The sequence below is a fragment of the Chelonoidis abingdonii genome, chromosome 5, assembly GCF_003597395.2.
Source record: "Chelonoidis abingdonii isolate Lonesome George chromosome 5, CheloAbing_2.0, whole genome shotgun sequence".
In the NCBI taxonomy this organism is placed as follows: Eukaryota; Metazoa; Chordata; order Testudines; family Testudinidae; genus Chelonoidis; species Chelonoidis abingdonii.
This window is the reverse complement of record NC_133773.1, coordinates 14,986,880-15,006,266: the sequence shown is the minus strand read 5'-3', so window position 1 is coordinate 15,006,266 and position 19,387 is coordinate 14,986,880. Positions and strand designations below refer to the sequence as shown.

At 42.7% G+C, this 19,387-nt stretch overlaps 1 protein-coding gene across 4 annotated transcripts; it reads right to left on the bottom strand.

The window, feature by feature from the left end:
- Window positions 1-2,464: 2,464 nt before the first annotated feature.
- Window positions 2,465-10,738, bottom strand: CCNG2 (cyclin G2). Of its 4 annotated transcripts, none has more exons than XR_012655912.1 (8): window positions 9,966-10,738; window positions 9,038-9,175; window positions 7,561-7,811; window positions 7,308-7,386; window positions 7,125-7,223; window positions 5,889-6,094; window positions 5,104-5,206; window positions 3,971-4,050 (listed from the first exon to the last, which is right to left on the bottom strand). XR_012655912.1 is itself a non-coding variant. In XM_032784487.2 (7 exons), the coding sequence occupies exons 1-7, from the start codon at window positions 10,101-10,103 to the stop codon at window positions 3,921-3,923; spliced, it is 1,041 nt and encodes a 346-aa protein (XP_032640378.1). In that variant the 5' UTR covers window positions 10,104-10,734; the 3' UTR covers window positions 2,465-3,920. The 4 variants fall into 4 exon arrangements, 2 of the variants coding, with proteins under 2 accessions (XP_032640378.1, XP_032640379.1); XR_012655913.1 differs by having other exon boundaries at window positions 5,915-6,094; XM_032784487.2 differs by lacking the exon at window positions 5,104-5,206 and having other exon boundaries at window positions 2,465-4,050; window positions 9,966-10,734.
- Between the last annotated feature and the right edge of the window lie 8,649 nt (window positions 10,739-19,387).

The following is a 19,387-nucleotide window of genomic DNA, read 5'->3' as shown; positions in this document are numbered from 1 at the left end:
GGACATATTTCTCAAAAATTCATAAAATGTCATTTTTTCAGTACAAAGCTCTCTCCCTTGGGTGGTAGAAACAGCAGTAGACCCAGTCTTCTAAACACTGGAGAAGTCTTGCAAACAGATGCAACAATTTGAGCATCTCAAAACAGTTGTTTACCACTACTTCACTCCTGTGACATCAGTAAGCATAATTACTGCTCCTGCTATAATTTTTAGCTATTTAACTATTCCTGTTTGCATGCACATATACTCGGAACATTATAGAATGAGGGCACAGCAAATTTAAAATCCATTTTTGTTGAAATTCCAAGAACTTGAGGCTGCAGAATGTAGCAACTTGGGGGTGGTTTTTTCACGGCATATATGAATGAACTAATAGACTTACTTCATGGGTCAGTCTATGGATTTCTGTTCAAAGTCTAGCTGCCTCTGGTTGAAGGCCAGTGGCCTAGTTGTCATCAATGCCAAGGCCTTGAGTTTGAGCAAAACTTATCTTGAGTTTTAGGAAAGCTGTTTAAGATAAGAGTTGAAGGTTATTGAAAACCAAGATCTTAATATGCTTAATGTAGAAAATGAGAGACAGTCATATGCAATAATGCTATCATATTCTGAATAATTTGGTTTAGGCACATAGGCTAGCAGCCATCTTATGCAATTCATGCTAGAACCATCTAAACACACTGTTCAGAAGACAGGCTAAGTGACATGTGGTATGAATATACAACACACTGATAGGGGAAAAGGGAACTTAGTGTAGAAGTCAATGTTAGGATATAGATATTCAGGTCTATCTGTAAAGGCCTATACTTTAAGAATTTAGGTATATGTTTATCATTTAGCTAGTTATAAAGGTATAAAAGAATAAAAAATCACTGTCTGCTTGTGTAAGGGCCTTCTCTCACTGTGACAGTCTGAGGCCCTGTTCTTAAACTAAGGCCTTTGGCTAAGCAGTGGGAGCAGCCATAAGCTGGAAAGCGTATGGTCATGTATGTCCTCACACATTTCAAGCCAGTCTCACTGAAATGAGGCAATCTAGAGCTGCTAGAAAGGTGACCTGATCTATCACCTCCAGATAAAGGGAAGAACCTAGAAGATGTAAAAGGAAATTTAGTTTGATGGTTTTCTGTTTGTTAAGAACTCACTTATCAATAGACATAGTTGGGAAACCCTTATGTCTGTAGATGTAGTTGTGAAATCCTCACTGCTGTATTGTTTTGTCAGAGTTCCCACTTTGCTATTATTTGCATGCTCTGTCTGGTTCTGTGATTGTTTGTCTGCTGTATAATTCATTTTGCTGGGTGTATAATGAAGGTGGTGAGATATAATTGGTTAGCTAATCATGTTACATTATGTTAGGATTGGTTAGGTAATTTCAGTAAAATGATTGATTAAAGGTATAGCTGAGAATATTATATAAATTAGGGGCAAACAGGAAGATGGGACTTGAAAATAAGGAAAAAGGAACTTGGATTTAAGCTTGCTGGAAGTTCACCCCAATAAACATCTAACTTTTTGCACCTTCAGACTTTGAGTATTGTTGCTGTCTCTTCTCACAAGGACCAGGGAAGTGGAAGGGTGAAGGAATAAGCCCTCTAACAGTCAAGTCACCCAGTAGCCTAGAACAGAGCAGTAATCATAACCTAATTCTGTTAACTCGCAGAAGCTATAGTAAAGTTGATATTGTTACAGTGCTAGGAAAGAATGCCCAACTCCATCTAGAACATTAGTAGTGTCAGTTCCAGGACTCTGAGATACAGTGGTGATAGTGGTAGGCTGACAGCAACTAGAATTAGATAAATTCATGGAGGATAGGTCCATCACCGGCTATTAGCCAAGACGGCCATGGATGCAACCCCACGCTCGGGCATCCCTAAGCCTCTGACTGACAGAAGCTGGGAGTGGACAATGGGGGAGGGATCACTCAATAATTGCCCTGTTCTATTCATACCCTCTGAAGCACATGACACTGGCCCCTGTCAGAAGACAGGCTACCAGGCTAGACAGATCATTTTTCTGACCCCATATGACTGTTCTTATGTAATGGTGTACAAAGTCTAAAAACATTAAGAAAAAAGACTGAGCAAAGAGGAATTAGCTGATCTTGTTTTCTTTGCCAAAGGAGAAGCCAATCTGTGACTGGAATTTTCTTAGGTTGGGTTTTCCCCCTGTGATTAAATAAGAACTTAGTTAAGCAAACTCACTATGTAGGGCCATTTTAGAAATCTTTTAAACAATTCTTTAGTATGTTACAATTCATGAATCAAAACAGGTATCAAAAGTCTAGTTAGCTAGGTTCTTACTGGAGACCCAATCTATAAAAATCTAGGATATAAAAGGACAATATTTTCCTTTAAGGCTTTTCTGAAAAGCCTTAAATAGTCCATGTAGAAAAGTTTCAAACCAAGACAGCGTTTCAGTATATAGAGCAGCTGATATAACTTCACGATAAGTCTTTGATTGCAATAGATTTACACAAACAGAAATACAACTGCTTTATTTTTATTCTGAAATGAAGCAAAACAGTAGGTTGGGATTCAGAAAATATCTTGTTGGATGTTGAGGCCTGCTGCAGAAAAAGCAAGACTTCAATAGACAGTATTTGTATCATACAGAACAAACAATAAATTAATATCCACATGCAAGCTACCTACAGAAAGTTACATACACAATGTAAAAAAATACAGTACTTTTTTGTTCATTTAAAGTTAAGATTTTTCTGTACATTTTTTAAATTTACATTTTTTTATACATTTTGTAAACTTTTGTATAAGTTTATAAAACTGAAAGAATATAACATTTAGGAACTTATGTCACCATTCACATCTGCACATCCTAGAAAGATGTTTACTTCTACAAACATTAAACTTCAGCGTGTCGTTTTTTTGCCCCTTCACCTTTTTATGTTGGCACTACCACACATGTACCGTTATTCTCTAGAGTGAATTTCCTCTTTTCCTAGCTGTCCATACTCTAGTGAAATGCAATCATACTAATCTGTGTGCTTCAACAAAAATGCAAAAAAATTACCAAAGTTTCTGCCGTTATATCAACTACTTTATCAAACTTCACATTTACCTGACATTTCTGCATAATACCGACTCCTCTTGCACTAACAGCTTTCACATAAACATGCAAACCAGTCTGAATATGGATTTAGTCATTTGACAGTAGAAGAATACTGAAATCAACTACAAGGGTTAAATATTTAAAGGAATGTTGACTTATCAAATTTAATATGTTAATACTTCTAGTCTAATAGTATGAATTGTCTTGTTCACACTAAAATTTTAAACACTGAAGTTCATATTATGAAATTCAGCATAAGCTTATTCTGCATTAGTTTAAAATGAAAAATACTAAAATAAACCCTGGCACATACATACTAGACTATCATTCGTATGAATGGGTTTAAAGGTATTTAAGTCTATATTCCTCCCAAAAGAGATCATGCATATTCCTGATTAAACAAGGATTCCTGAAGTTTAAAAAGCAAAGATTTTAAAATCTTCAGGAGTACACCATTAAAATATACAATTTTGGTTAAAATACTTCCTGCCCCAAAAGAAATGAGTACAATAGAGCACATACAACCTCTTTTCTTGAAGACTGTGTGTGCACTCCAAAGCAGTTTTACCATTTGAAATACTAGCCCATTATACTTTTAGACCGAATTCAGCAAGGTACTGGTCCACATGCATCGTTTTACTCACAAGAGTAGTCCACTTCAACAGGACTATGGCTGTGTAAGTATTTTGCTGAACGGGTACCTAAATGGCTGCTTAAATCAGAATCTAAAAAAAAGGCAGGCTTTATAAGCACGTAGATATTCCATGGCAACTCTTGCCTGGATACTACCTACTCTATTATTGCCAAGAAAACCTATGGTACATTTAAAAACTGTGCTCTAGTGCAATTAAATTGTACTAAGACTGACAGTTGAGAGCTTTCCACTTAGATTTAGGTTTGAGGTCAAAGAAGAAGTTGCCTTCTAGATCACTAGGAGAACTGCTAAGACTTTCTTCTCCACAGCTCATGTCTTCACAGGAGTCTTCACTAAAAGAGAAGGAAAAGTTATTTGTAATTTCCTCAAGTCACGACAACTACGCAAGCAGCCATGAAGGTAGCAAAGGTTTTTTTTTTGGATCCCACAATTTTCTTATGAAGTATTTTGTTCCTATAAAGGTATTGAGTTGCTGTGGAATGTCAGGTGCCAATGAAATTCAAAAGCTCTTCATACTTCTAGTTCTACAGAATTTCATTCCACTAGCAAAGAGACTTCAAAATCAGAAAAAGTTTGTATTACTAGCTACTGTGTTCCCAATGCTCAAATCATAGCACATTAGCAAGGGTTGGACCTAGTTTTTAATCCACTATCATTATGCTACCATTTATTAGCAAACACAAACAGGCACTGTATGTCTTATCACTATGTTTATACTGTTGTGAGAAATGGCATCGCTACTAGTTTCTTTAAAATGCTTAGTATTGACAACCATCCAGATTACTAAAGGTTTAATACAACTGCCATTTAAGTCAACAGATGTAGGATCACACTGCTGTGCAAATAACTCACCTAGTTAAGGACTATTGCACTCAGGGGAAGGGGGCAGCAGAGCTGGTAAAATGAGGCACAGTGGGGGCCATCACATCCATAAGCAACTACATGGACCCAAAACTGTGCAGGGGAACCCCACAAACTCTGGGGGCGCTAGGACACAGGTGGTGCCTCCCCAGCATGTGGCCTTGGAGACAAACTTCTCCAGAGACTCCAGCCAGCAGGAGCAGTTGTGGAAACAGCCAAACGGGGACAGGCATACATTCAGACACCTTTCTACAATTTTAATTAGACTTCCTTCGCCCTGTGCTGATTGGCTGTTTGCTCCAATGCTGTCCCTTCCTCTCCCTCAGTCTCTTCACCTCAGTTTCACTCCACATCTGCCCCTCCTACCTCCTTACCCTGCTCCCCTCAATGTCCCTCTCCTTTTTCTTTCCATTTCGCTTACCCCTTTTTAAGGAGGCACCCCCCAAAAATTGTGGAACAAACATGACATACGGCAACTATGTTTCCAACAAGAGCTCAGCATTATCGGTTCCCTGGTGTTATACCTTTCCCCCCATGCTGTAGCTATCTTGTCGATTTAGATTGTAAGTTCTTCAAAGCAGAGACTGCGTGCTACTGTGTTTGCACAATGGTGCTTCTTAGGCACTACTGCAAACATGATTAAAATGAAACAAAAATTTTCTTGTAAACAACGTGTAACCTTCCTTCACAAATACATAACAGAAAAATTGGTTTTGGATAATTTTGATAAAACTACCTTTGATATAACTCTTCCTTAACAGACAAACTACTTGCAAACATGTTTAAACTTCTTTGTGATAAAGCTGTTTCTCCTCAACTCAGCTATTTTCTTATTTTGTTCAGAGATACCAACCTGCCATCTGATAAATCTGCTCTTCCCCCTCAACTTCCCTTAAATTTTAAATTTGGTTCCCAAACATGCTAACTTCTTAGCTACAGTCCTTTAAGAAACTGTTGAAACAAAAATAAACATGGAGCTAAAGTGACCAAAAAAAAGCCAGCAATGAAACTACTTGTTTATTGCACATTTGGCTTGCAGTCCTTAAAATTAAATTTCCGGGAGCTGCTAGGTGAGATCATGTCACATGACTTCAACTGCTTGTGATTTTCTAGTTACCCAAACAATATAGAGTTTGGAGATTTAAGTCCGTTTGGACTGCAACCAGAAAGACTATGCTTCCTTAGGAAACTGCTCATGCAAATAAGAACTACTGAATCAAAAATTTATTTTTATGACTAAAGTTATCACCACATTGCTTGCAGAAGTTATCAAATCAGTGAAAACCACCACCGTAGGAATGTTACATACTTCTCACTTGCATTGAAACATCCAACCTCTGGTATAGTTGGCAACTCAGGAACACTGCAGTAACTATTTTGTAGATTCTGGGCTGTACGTCTTGAAACAATCCAAACCAACTTCTTATGATCTGGTTTGCAACATTCAGGAGAAGAATAATCTGCTAGGCATTTTGAAACCAACTCTCGCCAGTAGAGTAAGTCACTGTCACTTATCTTAAAAAGAAAAAAGTGAGAAAAAAACATCTAATTAGACTGCAGACAGTCCAGAATTGAGGCCTCCTCACCTTTATAAACAATATGTTGGCATGTAAATCAAGTGATATGCTGCTGAAGTAATGGACTAAAAAAAGTCAGTCTTTTTCACTTTTCAAGTTCAGCTCCTTTAGCATGGCCTAAGACAATCTTATTCAATATAGTATGAAGCTGACAGTTCAAATAAAATTCACGTTGCCTTTAAGTTAAAGACAGGTTTAAGCAAATGAGCCAGTTAGTTCCTGCCTCATAACACACAATGAATGCCAGTATAACTCAGGACTCTGAATCTTAGGATTTTCACAAAGTAACAAAACAGCAGAATTATCTGTTATACTATTTAATGTGTACTAAGAACATTCAAATTGTATAGTATCAATGATTTTATGAAGGATGTCAGACAAAACTATTAAGAGCTAGGAAATATGAAATAATTCCTTCAGGGCTGGGAACACATTTCATGTTAAATAAATCTGGGCAGATTTGCTTGTTGCAGTCTTGGTTTTATTGTACACATAAAGTTAAGACAAAAACACTCAGCTATACTAGTTTCATTAATGCTTTTAAAACAGTACTTTTCACTTTTTCTATATGAAACTTCTTTAGTGTAAGAAGAAAAACTATACAGGTATATTGACATAGACCCCATTTTAAGTGTCATGTTTAAGCCCCTTCTCATGTAAGAAGCAGGATGACTGGGGAACTTCCTTTAAGATAAGATGAAGAAGGAAACAGGTTCTTAATCATATAAGCATCCAATAAGACCCTGCTATCAGACTGCTTCTTGGTAAAGAAGAGAGCGCAAAATGTGTACCCATGTAATTTTGTCTTAGTGGTATGGTATGTTTTACACCACAAGATGCCAAGAGGAAGGGTGCTGGTATTATCCAACATCTTATGGTTGTGTTCAGGATGCCCATAGTTGGGAAAGTGATACTTCATTATCCAGTGCTAATGCCAAGAGGTACACAAACCACTGAAAAAAGTTTACCTTTGAATGCTTTTGAACACGCAGAACAATTTCAAACAGCTCAATGGATTTTAAAGTCTGAACTTCCAGAGTGAGAAGACACAAGGCCAATATGGATGGCTGGAAGTACAAAACCCACACTCAGCATACACAAATCAAAATCCAGTTATGAATTACTAAGCAAAACAATTTAAATGTACATACTTTTGCTTTAGAGAAGACTAATCGGCAATTGCAAGCTTTCAGCTGTGCTTCCAATTTGTCAAGGTTCAGTACTTCTTTCCTACAAATAATAAAAGAACATTTGTACTCAGGTAAAAACTCAGATTAAAATATGGTTATTTTTAAGCTAATGTCAGAATTTGATTTAATGAGACTTCTAAAAGGGGAAAAGGGTCTTATAACCATAACAGATCATTGCAGATATAGTATATGATATATAGCTAGCTACACTTACCTTTCTGAGGTATGACAGAGTACAATAGTATGGTACAAGTGCAAAAAGGTTAAGGCAGTAGTAGCTTTAAATTCAAAGTGCAGTTTTTCTGAAATTATTTTTTCCATCCGTTTCAGGTCAGAAACAGTGCATTTACATTGGCTAATCCGGATGACATCATGAGTGGATGGAATATTGCATTCCTCTTCAATGATTTGGGCAGCCAGTTGAAAACAACAGACTCCAATGCAAGATAGATGCTTAGGTTTCACCTGAAAGAGAAAAAATTTCTATCAATTGTTACACCTGTGATGACCTAGTGACCCACATGTTACTATGGAAGTACCATGTTTAAAAGCCACATAACCTTTACAGTTAAACAAAGTATTTCATGTTTTAGGCTGCAAATTCTTTTGGGCAGGACTGTCATGTATGTTCCTACAAAACCCAGCTAAACAGGGATTTAGCCTGGTTGAGACCTCTATGCACTACTACAATATAAACATTAAGTAAAAGCTTTAGACTGTATTTACTGGTACATGATGCCTGTCTAAGGCCTTGGCTACACTGGCGCTTTACAGTGCTGCAACTTTCTCGCTCAGGGGTGTGGAAAAAACACCCCTCTAAGCGCTGCAAGATACAGCGCTGTAAAGCGCCAGTGTAAACAGTGCCGCAGCGCTGGGAGCGTGGCTCCCAGCGCTGCAAGCTAAACCCCATCAGGATGTGGAGTACGTGCAGCGCTGGGAGAGCTCTCCCCCAGTGCTGGCGCTGTGACCACACTCACACTCCAAAGCGCTGCCGCGGCAGTGCTTTGAAGTTTCAAGTGTAGCCATACCCTAAGTCAAATCCCCTGTTTAGCTGGGTATTGTGTGAATATACATGATAGTCCTGCCCAAAAGAATTTGCAATTTATATATATGAAAATATATAAAAAATGCACTTGGTCATGGTAGTTTCTCTAGAAAGGTACCAGCAAAGTGCTGTCAGTATAACAAAAAAATAAAGTGTTAGGAGAAAAAAAAATGTTCACTAATGCAAGTCTTGAAAAGCACAACTTCCAGAGGCCATGGGGGGAACAATTCCATAGCTGAGCACCCTCTACTGAGAACACTCCAGCAATGCACTTTTGAAGGAGTTCCACTGGACTATACATTAACAATACTACACCTAGAGTGGCCATAGTGATACACATTTCTCAATACCCTAAGATTAGTTGGCAAAATATTGTGACTCATCTTATTTGATGAACATTATAGGCTTTAAGGGCAAGAACCTGAACCATATTTTTTTGTTTACCTATGCAGAGTTACGTGCAAAGTTATGATACCATATAAATATTTGATAGTCACTCTGAGAATCTTATCTGTCATGAAGTGACGTATGCAGTTCTGAACTAGGAGCTATCACAGGATGTTGCTAATGTAAAACTAAACTGGAAGCGCGCATATTCAACACAAGGATCTTTGCCATAGTAATACTTCTTCCCCACTCAAGATACCTTCATAAGAGCCAAGAATCTGTCCAGAATGTTGACAGCCAGGACAAATGTTTCAGTTGTAAATCCAAAAAAACTGGTCAGACTCCACAGATCTTCAACCTTGGCATTCCTTAGTCTTGGACATAAAGTGTTTTCATTCTGCAATTAAATTAGTAAAATCAGCATATAACAACACTATATCATGCAATGTCATCTGTCTTAGAAGTAGGCAAGCAGATGGCGAATATTCTCTTAAAAGAAGAAGTACTTGGTGAAAACACTGGATTTTTTAATTTACCAAACAAGGGGTAAGTTATCCTACCGAGCCTCACAACAAACCCACAGTATTTGGACTGAAGGCCAGACCTGCTAAGTCAACTTAGCACAAAATCCAGTATAACCACATTTATAATATGCATTTGTTTTTAAAAGACAATTGTTACCAAAATGTATATAACCAGAACAAGCCCTGCAAATCTACGTCTATCTGCTTGATATCTGTAGACCATTTTTACAGGTCAGATGCAGATACAAATCTCACCTTATTTTTTTAAACCAGTTCTATTAATTAAAATATCTAGTGGATTTAAGTGTTGAAATTTAAAGATAGTTCATGGCATATAAGATATATATTTATTTTAATTAAAATACCGGCACAAAAACATAAAAAGGATGTTTATATAGAAAAAAATTATAATAGGATTTTTAAAAGACAAGTGTTTCTACAGATATTCAGTTTCCTGTAAGTTTGTTTCTATAAAACCTAAATTGTGTGTTAAATTTGAACTAACAGCATCCCTTTACTATTTAGTTTCATGTACAATTCCCTAGTGTCAAACTACAGTAGAGCTTTTGATACTGACACAGCAAGTTCTTATTGCAATGGATCAATCTCATGAATAATTAACTCTTCCACCCCTAGAGCCAAAGCTCTCCTCCTGCTCCTCACCTCAGCCGTGCGCTCAATCAGGCTCAGCCCCTTCTCCCTAGGCTGAAACTTCCATTCTTGCTCCAAATGTAGATTTAACTGCTTGAACAGCCAGAAAGCTTCATTGCTCATTTGTTCTTCAGCCCCGAAATCCTTCATCTTATTAGGAAAACAAATCTCAGTATTTGGAGCCGTGCCATTGAATGAAAATTAAGACAATGGGAGTCAGACAGGATCTACAGACTCAAATATCAGTGTGAAACATTCCGAGTCCAACTTTAGCAACACTTATTCTCCTTGTCTTAACAATGAAACATTCTGTCTTTACTCCAGAAAAAGCTTAGCATGGTGTACTTAGTCCTACCCTTCCATGGGGAAAGGAGACTGTGATGAATTCGGAGAAGATGGTGATATATGCTTCCCACCCTGAATAGGGAGGGGAGAGAAGAGACATGAGTCTTCTCCTGTGACAGTGTGGGTGGGTTTGGCAATTGTTATTGGGTGTGGGGTGTTGTGTCCTACACGGACCCAGGGAGAGCTCTGGCCTGATTTGTTATTAAAGAAAACAATACTGGAGAGGGAGGTTCAACAGCAACAGTTCAATGCCTTCCAGAAATGAATCACACTGGGTTTCGGTTTGGTGGTTGAAAAAATGGTTTCTGGCCTCTCTCTACCCAAAATATCTGAAGGTTTAATTTTTGCCAGACTCTCCCCATCTAATCTAGATATGTTTTAGAAGTCACTGAATCAGTGCACAGAAGCGATCAGGTTCTTCACACATTTCAATCACCAGTCACCCACCATCACCCCTGGTGAGGGGGGCGTGATCTTTGTTCAATAACTGAAACTTATCACAAGGAGAGCAAGGGAGAGGAGAAAGAGAAACAAAACAAAACAAAGAGAGGTTGGTCAGCAGCCCTAAAAAGGCGAGACCCAGCTGTGGGGCAGGAGGCACTGGGGCAGACATCTCTGCCTTCGCACAGCGCCCGGCACAAAGGGGTCCCGAGCCTGATGGCGTCCTGACTAGGGGGCCACCAGTTCTCAGACACATCATGTAAGCGGGGAGGGGGCGCAACACAAAGCTCCGGGGACCAGCAGAGAGAGAACAGCCCCCTCCCCCCAGCACCAACGGCTCCCCCCATCTCTCCCCAGCGACTGCCCCCAACTCTCCCCCGTCTCTCCACCCCCAAGCCCGACGGCTCCCCCCTTCTCTCCCCAGCGACTGCCCCCCAGCCCGACAACTCCCCCCCTTCTCTGCCCCCTCCCAGCCCGACAACTCCCCTCCTGCACTCTGCCCCCCAAAGCCCGAACGTCTCCAGCCCCACTCTACCTCCCCCACCGGCCCATCCCTCCCCCATTCGGACTAACGGACCCCCTACCAGCTCCCCTCGCCCCCCGCGGCTCTCCCGCCGCTCTCGGCGGCCCTACCTTCCGGCAGCGCCTGCTCGCCCCTGCGAGAAGCGGTGTCCGGGGAATGTCATGCTGGGCGCGGGGAAGCGGGATCGGGGCGGGCGATTCCACCTTGTCACCGGAGAATCGCGCAGGCGGCCCCCGATCCCAAGCCCCCCCCCCAGGCAGCCCCGGCCCCCCCGCCCCGCACTCACTGCACGGGCAGCAGCACCATCGCCATCGCCGCCGCCTTCCCCGCAGGCGCCGAGCGAGGGACAGCTGCGGCCACAGCAAAATGGAGGCTGCTTGGCTGTCTCCTTCTCCGCCCCCCCCCCGGTCGGGCCTCGTCACATGACCCGACCCGCCCACACTCCCTTGTTTTTGTTTCTCCGGAGCCGCAGATGTTCCCGGCGGAATGATCTCGGGCAGGTCCGGCCGGTGAAATGTCAGGCAGGGGAGGAGGCGGTCAAAGAGTTCCCCAGGAGAGTCGTAGACAAAAAGGCCAAGAGAGCAACCACCGCTCTCAATTAGGCTATCAGCTGTCCCTAGGCAGCGCCCGGATACACACCACTCCCTCCCTGGCAGCTAGCTTTCTCCGGGTGTTTACAAAAGTGGGTACGCGGAAGGAGACGGAAACTGAGTCGAATCACAGTTTTAAAGGGACCCGAGAGTTTTTGCTTTTTGAAAAGTCCGCCCAAATCGTCCTGCGTGCTGATTGGCCCGTGAATCCTGCTCGCTGATTGGATAGAGTCGACCCCCTCATTCCTTCTCGATGTTGTTGTTGTTCCGAGTCTGAGATTGGTCGGGGGTGACCATAGCTGCCTGCGATTGGCTAGCCGGGGACACACACGGACACACCTCCGGTTCCAGGCCTTAGCAACTGGTGCGCGCGGCCGCGAGGCGGGGGCGCGCTGAGGTGAGGGAAGGAGTGATGCCCGCTGCCGTCGCCCGTCCCCCATCAATGCAGGGCCAGATCCTGCGTCCTACGAGGGCACTGGCTGTTGTGCCATTGGCTTCCATGGGCCCGATCCTGCACGGGGCCCAGCTCCCACTGAACCGCTGCTGGGAGCCCCACTGGGGCCCGGGCCGGACAAGTGCAGAGTGACCCCAGCTCCCGCCTTTGCAGGGTCAGGCCCATTTGGGCAGGTCCCTGGTGCAGCTGAGGGACAGGAAGCCCACAGTGGCCATCAGGCAGCTCCAGCCTGGCACCGCAGCCATGACCCAAACCACTGAGACCACTGCTACACGACACAGCCCTGCTGCTGTCACACGTTGTACACACCCTCAGTGCAGCCACAGCCCTGCCGCCGCCATTGCCCCGTGGCATAGACAGAGCTGTGCCAAGCACACCCCCAGTGGCAACAGGCCCAGTGTAGAAGCAGCTATGCCAGCAACATCCCTAACGTAGGCACTGCCATACCAACAGGAGGGTGACCCATCACATAGCTAATCTTGTTCGGGAAGATGGTGTTACTCTACCAGCAGGAAAAACGCCACATGTTGGTGTAAGCTGTGTCTACACTGGGCGGGGAATCTGCTGCTGTAGCTATACTGGTAGAGCATTTCTAGTGTAGACAAGGCCTGAGTGCTCACGAAAGCTTATGCTCAAATACATTTATTAGTCTCTAAGGTACCACAAGTACTCCTGTTCTTTTTGCAGATGCAGACAGAGTTGCTACTCTGAAACAGGATTCACTGTCACCCATTCCTATATGCACACCTGTCGGGGTAAAGTCAGAGACAGCACCCACATTTTCCCCCAAATAACACTGCATGCCAGTACTATTAACCCACAACCCTTTGGGGAAACTTACCTTCTCCTCCCTCCAAAAGATCTCTCCCCATAGGTGCTGGAACTAGGGGTGCTGCAGCACCCCCTGACTTGAAATGGTTTCCACCATATATAGGGTTTACAGTTGGTTCAATGGCTCTCAGCACCCCCCCCATAGAAATTGTTCCAGCACCCCCATCTCTCCCTCAACCTGGTTGCAGGACACTTAAGACTTATCCACACTCCCTGTGTTGTTATTCTATGTGGTTCAATAACACCAATGCCACATGTTAAAAAAGTATGAGTCAGGCCCCCAAAAATCATGAGATTGGTTTAAAAATAACATTTTTGTTTGTCTTCCAGTGTTGGAGCTATTAAGGTTTGTGTTTTCAAGGTTTTCTGTGCCACCACAAGGGCTGGAAAAAACAATTTTTAAATGAAAGTTGAGATGTCATAGTCACATGAATTCAGGAGTTGGGACTTTAAGACAAACCTAATATCATGAGCATTGGCATCACTATTCCTATGCATCTTGCCATAGCATGTTATTTACAGGCACTGCCAAACACCTCAGTGTACAGCTTTGGGACGGAGGTGGCAGGGTGGAGACAAGATTAGCAAGCAGAAAGGAAATGGTTTTAACCAATAGCTAAAATTACGCTAGTGTTTATGAAGTTTGCCAAGTTCAGAAAACAAAGCCTTCTACTCCACAAGACAGTCAGTTGGACTGCAAACTTCCCTGTATTGGTCTGCCAATGTGTCTATATAGGTACTCATATAGTCCTTATCATTGTGGTATCTGAACATCTCCCAAGCATGATCCTCACAGCAAAGTGGGATATGTGGAATGACTACTGACTATATTATAACTAGGGCCAGTACTATAAGGATTAAACTCAATCTCTGCCTCTGAAATTATCTCACCTCTAATGATCAGCCTCTTCTTAGGGCAGTGCTTACTTGTCAGCTACACTGACTTCAAATGGACTACTCACAGTACCAAACACTGCTTACACTCGTGAATGTTTGCAGAATAAGGTTCTTGACTCCAATTTCTATTCCAATTTTTAATGGCATCAATGCTCTTTACTTGGTGAAGTGCATCTTGCAATGTCAACATACAATACAGATGTAAACACTCTTTCAGGCCCTGAATGAAATAGTATAACAGGCCATGCATATCAACTTCTCCCAGTAATAAATCTAAGTAATTGCAGTAATTTGTTTTTTAAAAGAACAATTAAACACAAACATTTCATTTTTAAAAATATGGGTTTGACTTTCCACCTGAACAAAGAAATTGCTTTTGTTTTGATTTAAACCTAATTAAAAACTCCAAAAATACCATTCGTATATATGCAACTAACTAAATAATTTGAAGAAGAAAACCCTTTAAAAGAGCATGAACCACTTGTATTTCTTCTATGCAACGTTTCATGAGAAGGGCTCCTTATCATGAGTGGGGGAGAAGAGGCTCACAAACTGTATCATCTTTGCTCCTCCCTAATTGGCTGAGACCCTGCAAATGGTTGAGGAAGGTTGCAAGAGCAAGTGCCCCTCAACAACATAAATGACCCGCTTATCAACTTTGGAATTGTAATGAGGGAAAACTCAAAATCTTGGTTAGCTCTCCAGGCCTACAGGAGCTTTTAGTACACTTATACAGTAACAAAGTTCAGTAACAACAGTTAGTTTTTTCAAAGAGCAACTGCTGCACTTTTACTCTGAGTGACTTATTTTAGATTTAAGGATGCAACGAGAAAGAATGTAACATAATAAAGATCCTGTAGGAAACCATAGTTTATCTTCTCTGTAACATGCTGTGCCTCACAGAACAGCAGTTGATCCTGGAGATGGACAGTCCTTGGAAAAGTAAAAGCTCAGTACAGTGAAAACAAAGTTATAACAGTTTCTTAACTACATACACTATGCACTGTGTGGGAGAAACAGACTGTGTCTTGAGCTTTCAAGGACTACTTGCACTATGTGGGATAACAAACCAACTCTAGGCTGAGGTAATTTTGGATGGGAGAGAACTTGTGGTGGAGTCTTTGAGGAGAAACGGAGACAAGAAGTCTACCAGCTGCAAGGGCACACTCAGGGGAATCATGATATGCCCTCATCCTGCCAGGAGGGTCCAGTTTGAGGAAGCGCTCCAGTATGTGCTTATCTTTAAGCTTGTGAGTAGGCTAGTCCCATTGAGGTTGATGTGTCAAAAAAGGCTGGAGCTTCATTAGGCTTTATGAGGGGGAAAAGCCTTAGCTTGTGCAGAAACTTTCAATGCTTGTAATCTTTGCTTAAAAGACTAGAACGGTAGTAGACTTCACTGAGTACTATGTCCTTGCCAAGCTTCAGACTCCAATTGCTTTTATTATTATAACCACTTTTGAAGTATGGATATGCCATTCTCTCCCATAACTTTTAAAAGATGAGAGATTCACTTTTGTACAGAGACCAAGGATGGAAAATTTCAGTCTCAAAGATAAATGTGGAAAGTTATGATGAAGACAGAAATGGCTTATCAGCATTAGCTTTAACAGGTTCTACCAGGCTTTCTCATGTTTTTGGTGTAAACAAACTGTGTTTGCACAAAGCAGTGCAGTATTTATTTGGCATATTGTGATTATAAATTATTCTCAACCTTGTCCTATTATAGCAGCCACCAACACAGGTTCCCTAATTCTATGCTTTGCCATATTTTATTGCTCCATGTTGTGTACTTTGAAAGGTGTTGGCTGAGTGCTACATTGCTAGTTACCAATTTAGCTACATCAGTATTGCCCTTTGATCACCAAACAGGGTTCTTGCATAAGAAGAAAAGTTGTCTGGTATGAAATCTTTATACATATGTAACTCTTATCCAAGGATCTCTAGACACTTTATGAACATTAATTAACCCTTCACAAGGATAGTGGGGAGGCTTTATTAAATGGTGGCTGTGACTAAGTGGGGGACTTTCTTGTTTTTTCCAATGGTTTGCATGCAGAGGGGGAGGGATTCAGTTTCCCTAGGTGTTACTGGTTTGATGGGGTGATGGGAGAGGGAGTTTGTTGTTACAAAGGACCAGCGAGGGAACTTGGGACCCCAGCCAATGGCCTGGAGAATGGATACCCCAGTGACTGGTGACCTGGTGACCCAGAGGCCCAGCTCAGGAGTTGCAGCCGGTTCTGGCCAGTGAGAGGACGATGGGCCGCGAAAAGAGGACCCCAGTGATCTGACCAGGTGGTTCCAGCCAGAAGGGGCCAGAGGACAGAAGAGAGGAGAGGAGGCCCAGGCGATCCTGTTTACCTGGAGAGAAGACAATGGGTAGAGGCGGGGCTTGGGGGAGGTGATATCAGATGCCCAGCTGGGAAGCAGGGGGGCTTGGGACTGGAGAGTGAGGGGAGGCAGAGTCCACCTGAATGCAGGGGAGACTTGGATGTGCTGTGCTGAAGGAGGCCAGACCGGAGGGCCCTGAGAGTTTCCTATGCTGTTTTCAAACACTCAATAAACCCTCCTGTTTTACATTGGCTGAGTGTCACTCCAGTCTAGAGAACAAGGTTGCATTATTCCCTTTGGGAGTGGAAGCCCCGAGAGTCCAGAGCGAGTGGACTCCCTGAGGGGGCCCATGGCGAGAGACAGGCATGCTAAGGCTCAGAGAGGTGCAGTTCCAGGAGGCTTAACCCCCGAGAGAGAGTGGACCCCCGAGAAGGGCTGTCTCACTGAAGGGGGTTCCCCCCACAGGCTGCACGGGGCCAAGAGTGAGCATGACCTGTGAGTTTGTGACAGTGGCACAGTGAAATCCTGATGTCTTCGCTCTGTCCATGATGCCACACTGCTTTCCTTTGATGTTTAGGAAGCTAATGCCTGGTTTTGGAAAAACTATGCATTAGTTTGACAACACCCTTTATTTCTCTGATGATTGAGCAGAGAACAGCTAATCTGTTAATCAGTATTTTCTCCAAACGTAATTCATGCTGAGCTGAAAAATATGGGTAAAGTATCCAATACAAAGAAAGTATGCCTGTTGTATGATAAGAGCTCCTGACTGAATTTCCAATTCCTGTGTTTGTGTAATATGCAGAAAACAACTTCTTCCTCTTTTTATAATCAGTAAACAGACCTTATACAAAAAGTGTTTCTAGCAGGCACCATTTAAAGAGATGCCTTGCCTGTGTAGGTTAGGCTTCCCATTTCAGTTTGTTAAAAATAAGATTTTGTTCTAAACCTGATGTAAATAAAAATGTTTTCATTAAACACATTTACATATAAAATAGGATGTGTTTTGACTGGAGAACTCTACTGCAGTATTTGCAACTTGTAAAGGGAGAGGGCCAGGACCAGGCAGTGCAGCTAGCAAAGGACATGATCCAAACCCACTGAATTCAATAGGAATCTTTGCATAACTTCAGTGGGCTTTAGTTTGGTGGGGCGGGATCATGGCAGGGACACCCGGAAAATGCACTGATTTAGATTCCTGCTAGCATATAAAGCTCTCTCCCTCAGCTGTACTCGCAAAGAAGGGTGTCAGTGAATCCGGTGTCCTCTCGTTTGGGTTAGATGTTGCTGCTGGTGCATCTATCACAGAGGTCTGTTACGTGCACTCACTTGTGCTAGTGGAGGTGAATCAAGCTCAGAATTCACAAATAAATTAGATTATTCAAGTTTATGACGTTCTTCTCACATAACTAGGACAGAACAAGGTTGGTCTATCAAGAATTCAATACAACAGAGAATGGAAATGATTGTTCTAAGGACAGGGTGTTACTGAAAAGTATGTGCCCTGTCTCTGTAAATTCAGGATTGACAGAGGATGTATGATAAACTGCTTCAAGTAACACCCTGAGACAAGTCCATGAAAGCCTAATCGGCATTCTAAAGGTTCTCTTCCAAGAAGGACATATATATCTGGGGTGGGAGTGGAAAAGGGGTTTAGTTTTGGCTGGACAAGAATAGATCTAGAGGTGGCCTTTCCTCTGAGCCAGGATTAAGCAATGACCAGGCATATGTGGCTCAGTGACTCCAGTCTGAGTTCAAAGTAGCTTTTGAAATTAAAGTGAGAAGGTAGAGGAGAAGGAAACCAAGATATACGGTACTTATCTTGGGGAAGTAAACTGTGTTTGGATCATGTACGTACAACCTAGTAATCAGGGCCGGCTCCAGGGGTTTGGCCACCCCAAGCAGCCAAAAAAAATAAATAAAAGCCACGATCGCGGTCTGTGGCAATTCAGTGGGAGGTCCTTCGCTCCAAGCGGGAGTGAGGGACCCTCCGCCGAATTGCCGCCGAATAGCTGAAAGTGCCGCCCCGCTCTGGAGTTGCTGCCCCAGGCACCTGCTTGATAAGCTGGTGCCTGGAGCCAGCCCTGCTAATAATGGCATAATCAGAATGGAAAGGCAGGCTAGCACAGATTGTAAGATCTTTGGGGTTGGGGCAGAGATTGTCTTTTTGTTATGTTTGCACAGTGCCTAGCACAAGGGGCTTGGGCCTCTAAGTGCTATGTAATAAAACTAATATTTTAAAATACTTGTTGATATACCAGAGAAGTCTCTCTGACAAAAGAAAGCTATTGGAACTTTCTACAATAGTGGGACACAGGCCTGGTTGACACTAGAAAAGTGATACTGGTCTGGCTATGTCAGTAAGGTATGTGTGTTTTTAACTGTATCGATAATACCGATACAAGCCCTAGTGTGGCTGCAATTATACTGGTATAATGGTCCATCAGAGGGCTCTCTGAAGGGATCAGGGGCCCAGCCTACCTCTGACTGGCTCCAAAAGGGGAATGGGGTAGTTCAGATCCTCCTGGGACTGGTTAAATCACTGAGTCACTAGGGGGCAGATCATTAGGCAGGAAAGCACATTTATCTGATAAAAGGCTAAGGACCTCTCTTAGAGAGGGGACTGTTGCGGAGAATGGAAGCTGTCAGAGAGGAGTCCCTCCAGCTGAGTAAGAAGAAGCCAAGGGACAAGCCAACACTCCAAAGAGGGAGGCCTACAGAGGAGGAAAGGTAGGAAGTAGCTCAGGGAGCAGAAAGGGACTGAGAAGGATTAGTTCTGGCAGTTCCCAACAAGGGCCCTGAGCTGGAACCCAGTGGAAAGAGTGGGACTGGGCTCCCCTATCTACGCTAGCCAAGGACTCTAGAGAAGAAGGCTCTGAACCCAGGAGACCTGGGGCTGACTAGCTCCCACTACAGTCATGTGACTTCTGACTGTCCATCATCTTGAAGAGGACAGAGACCATTAATGACCCAGCTAGAGGGCTGGGTCATAACAAGGCCTTGACAAATGCAGAATTGGGTGTGG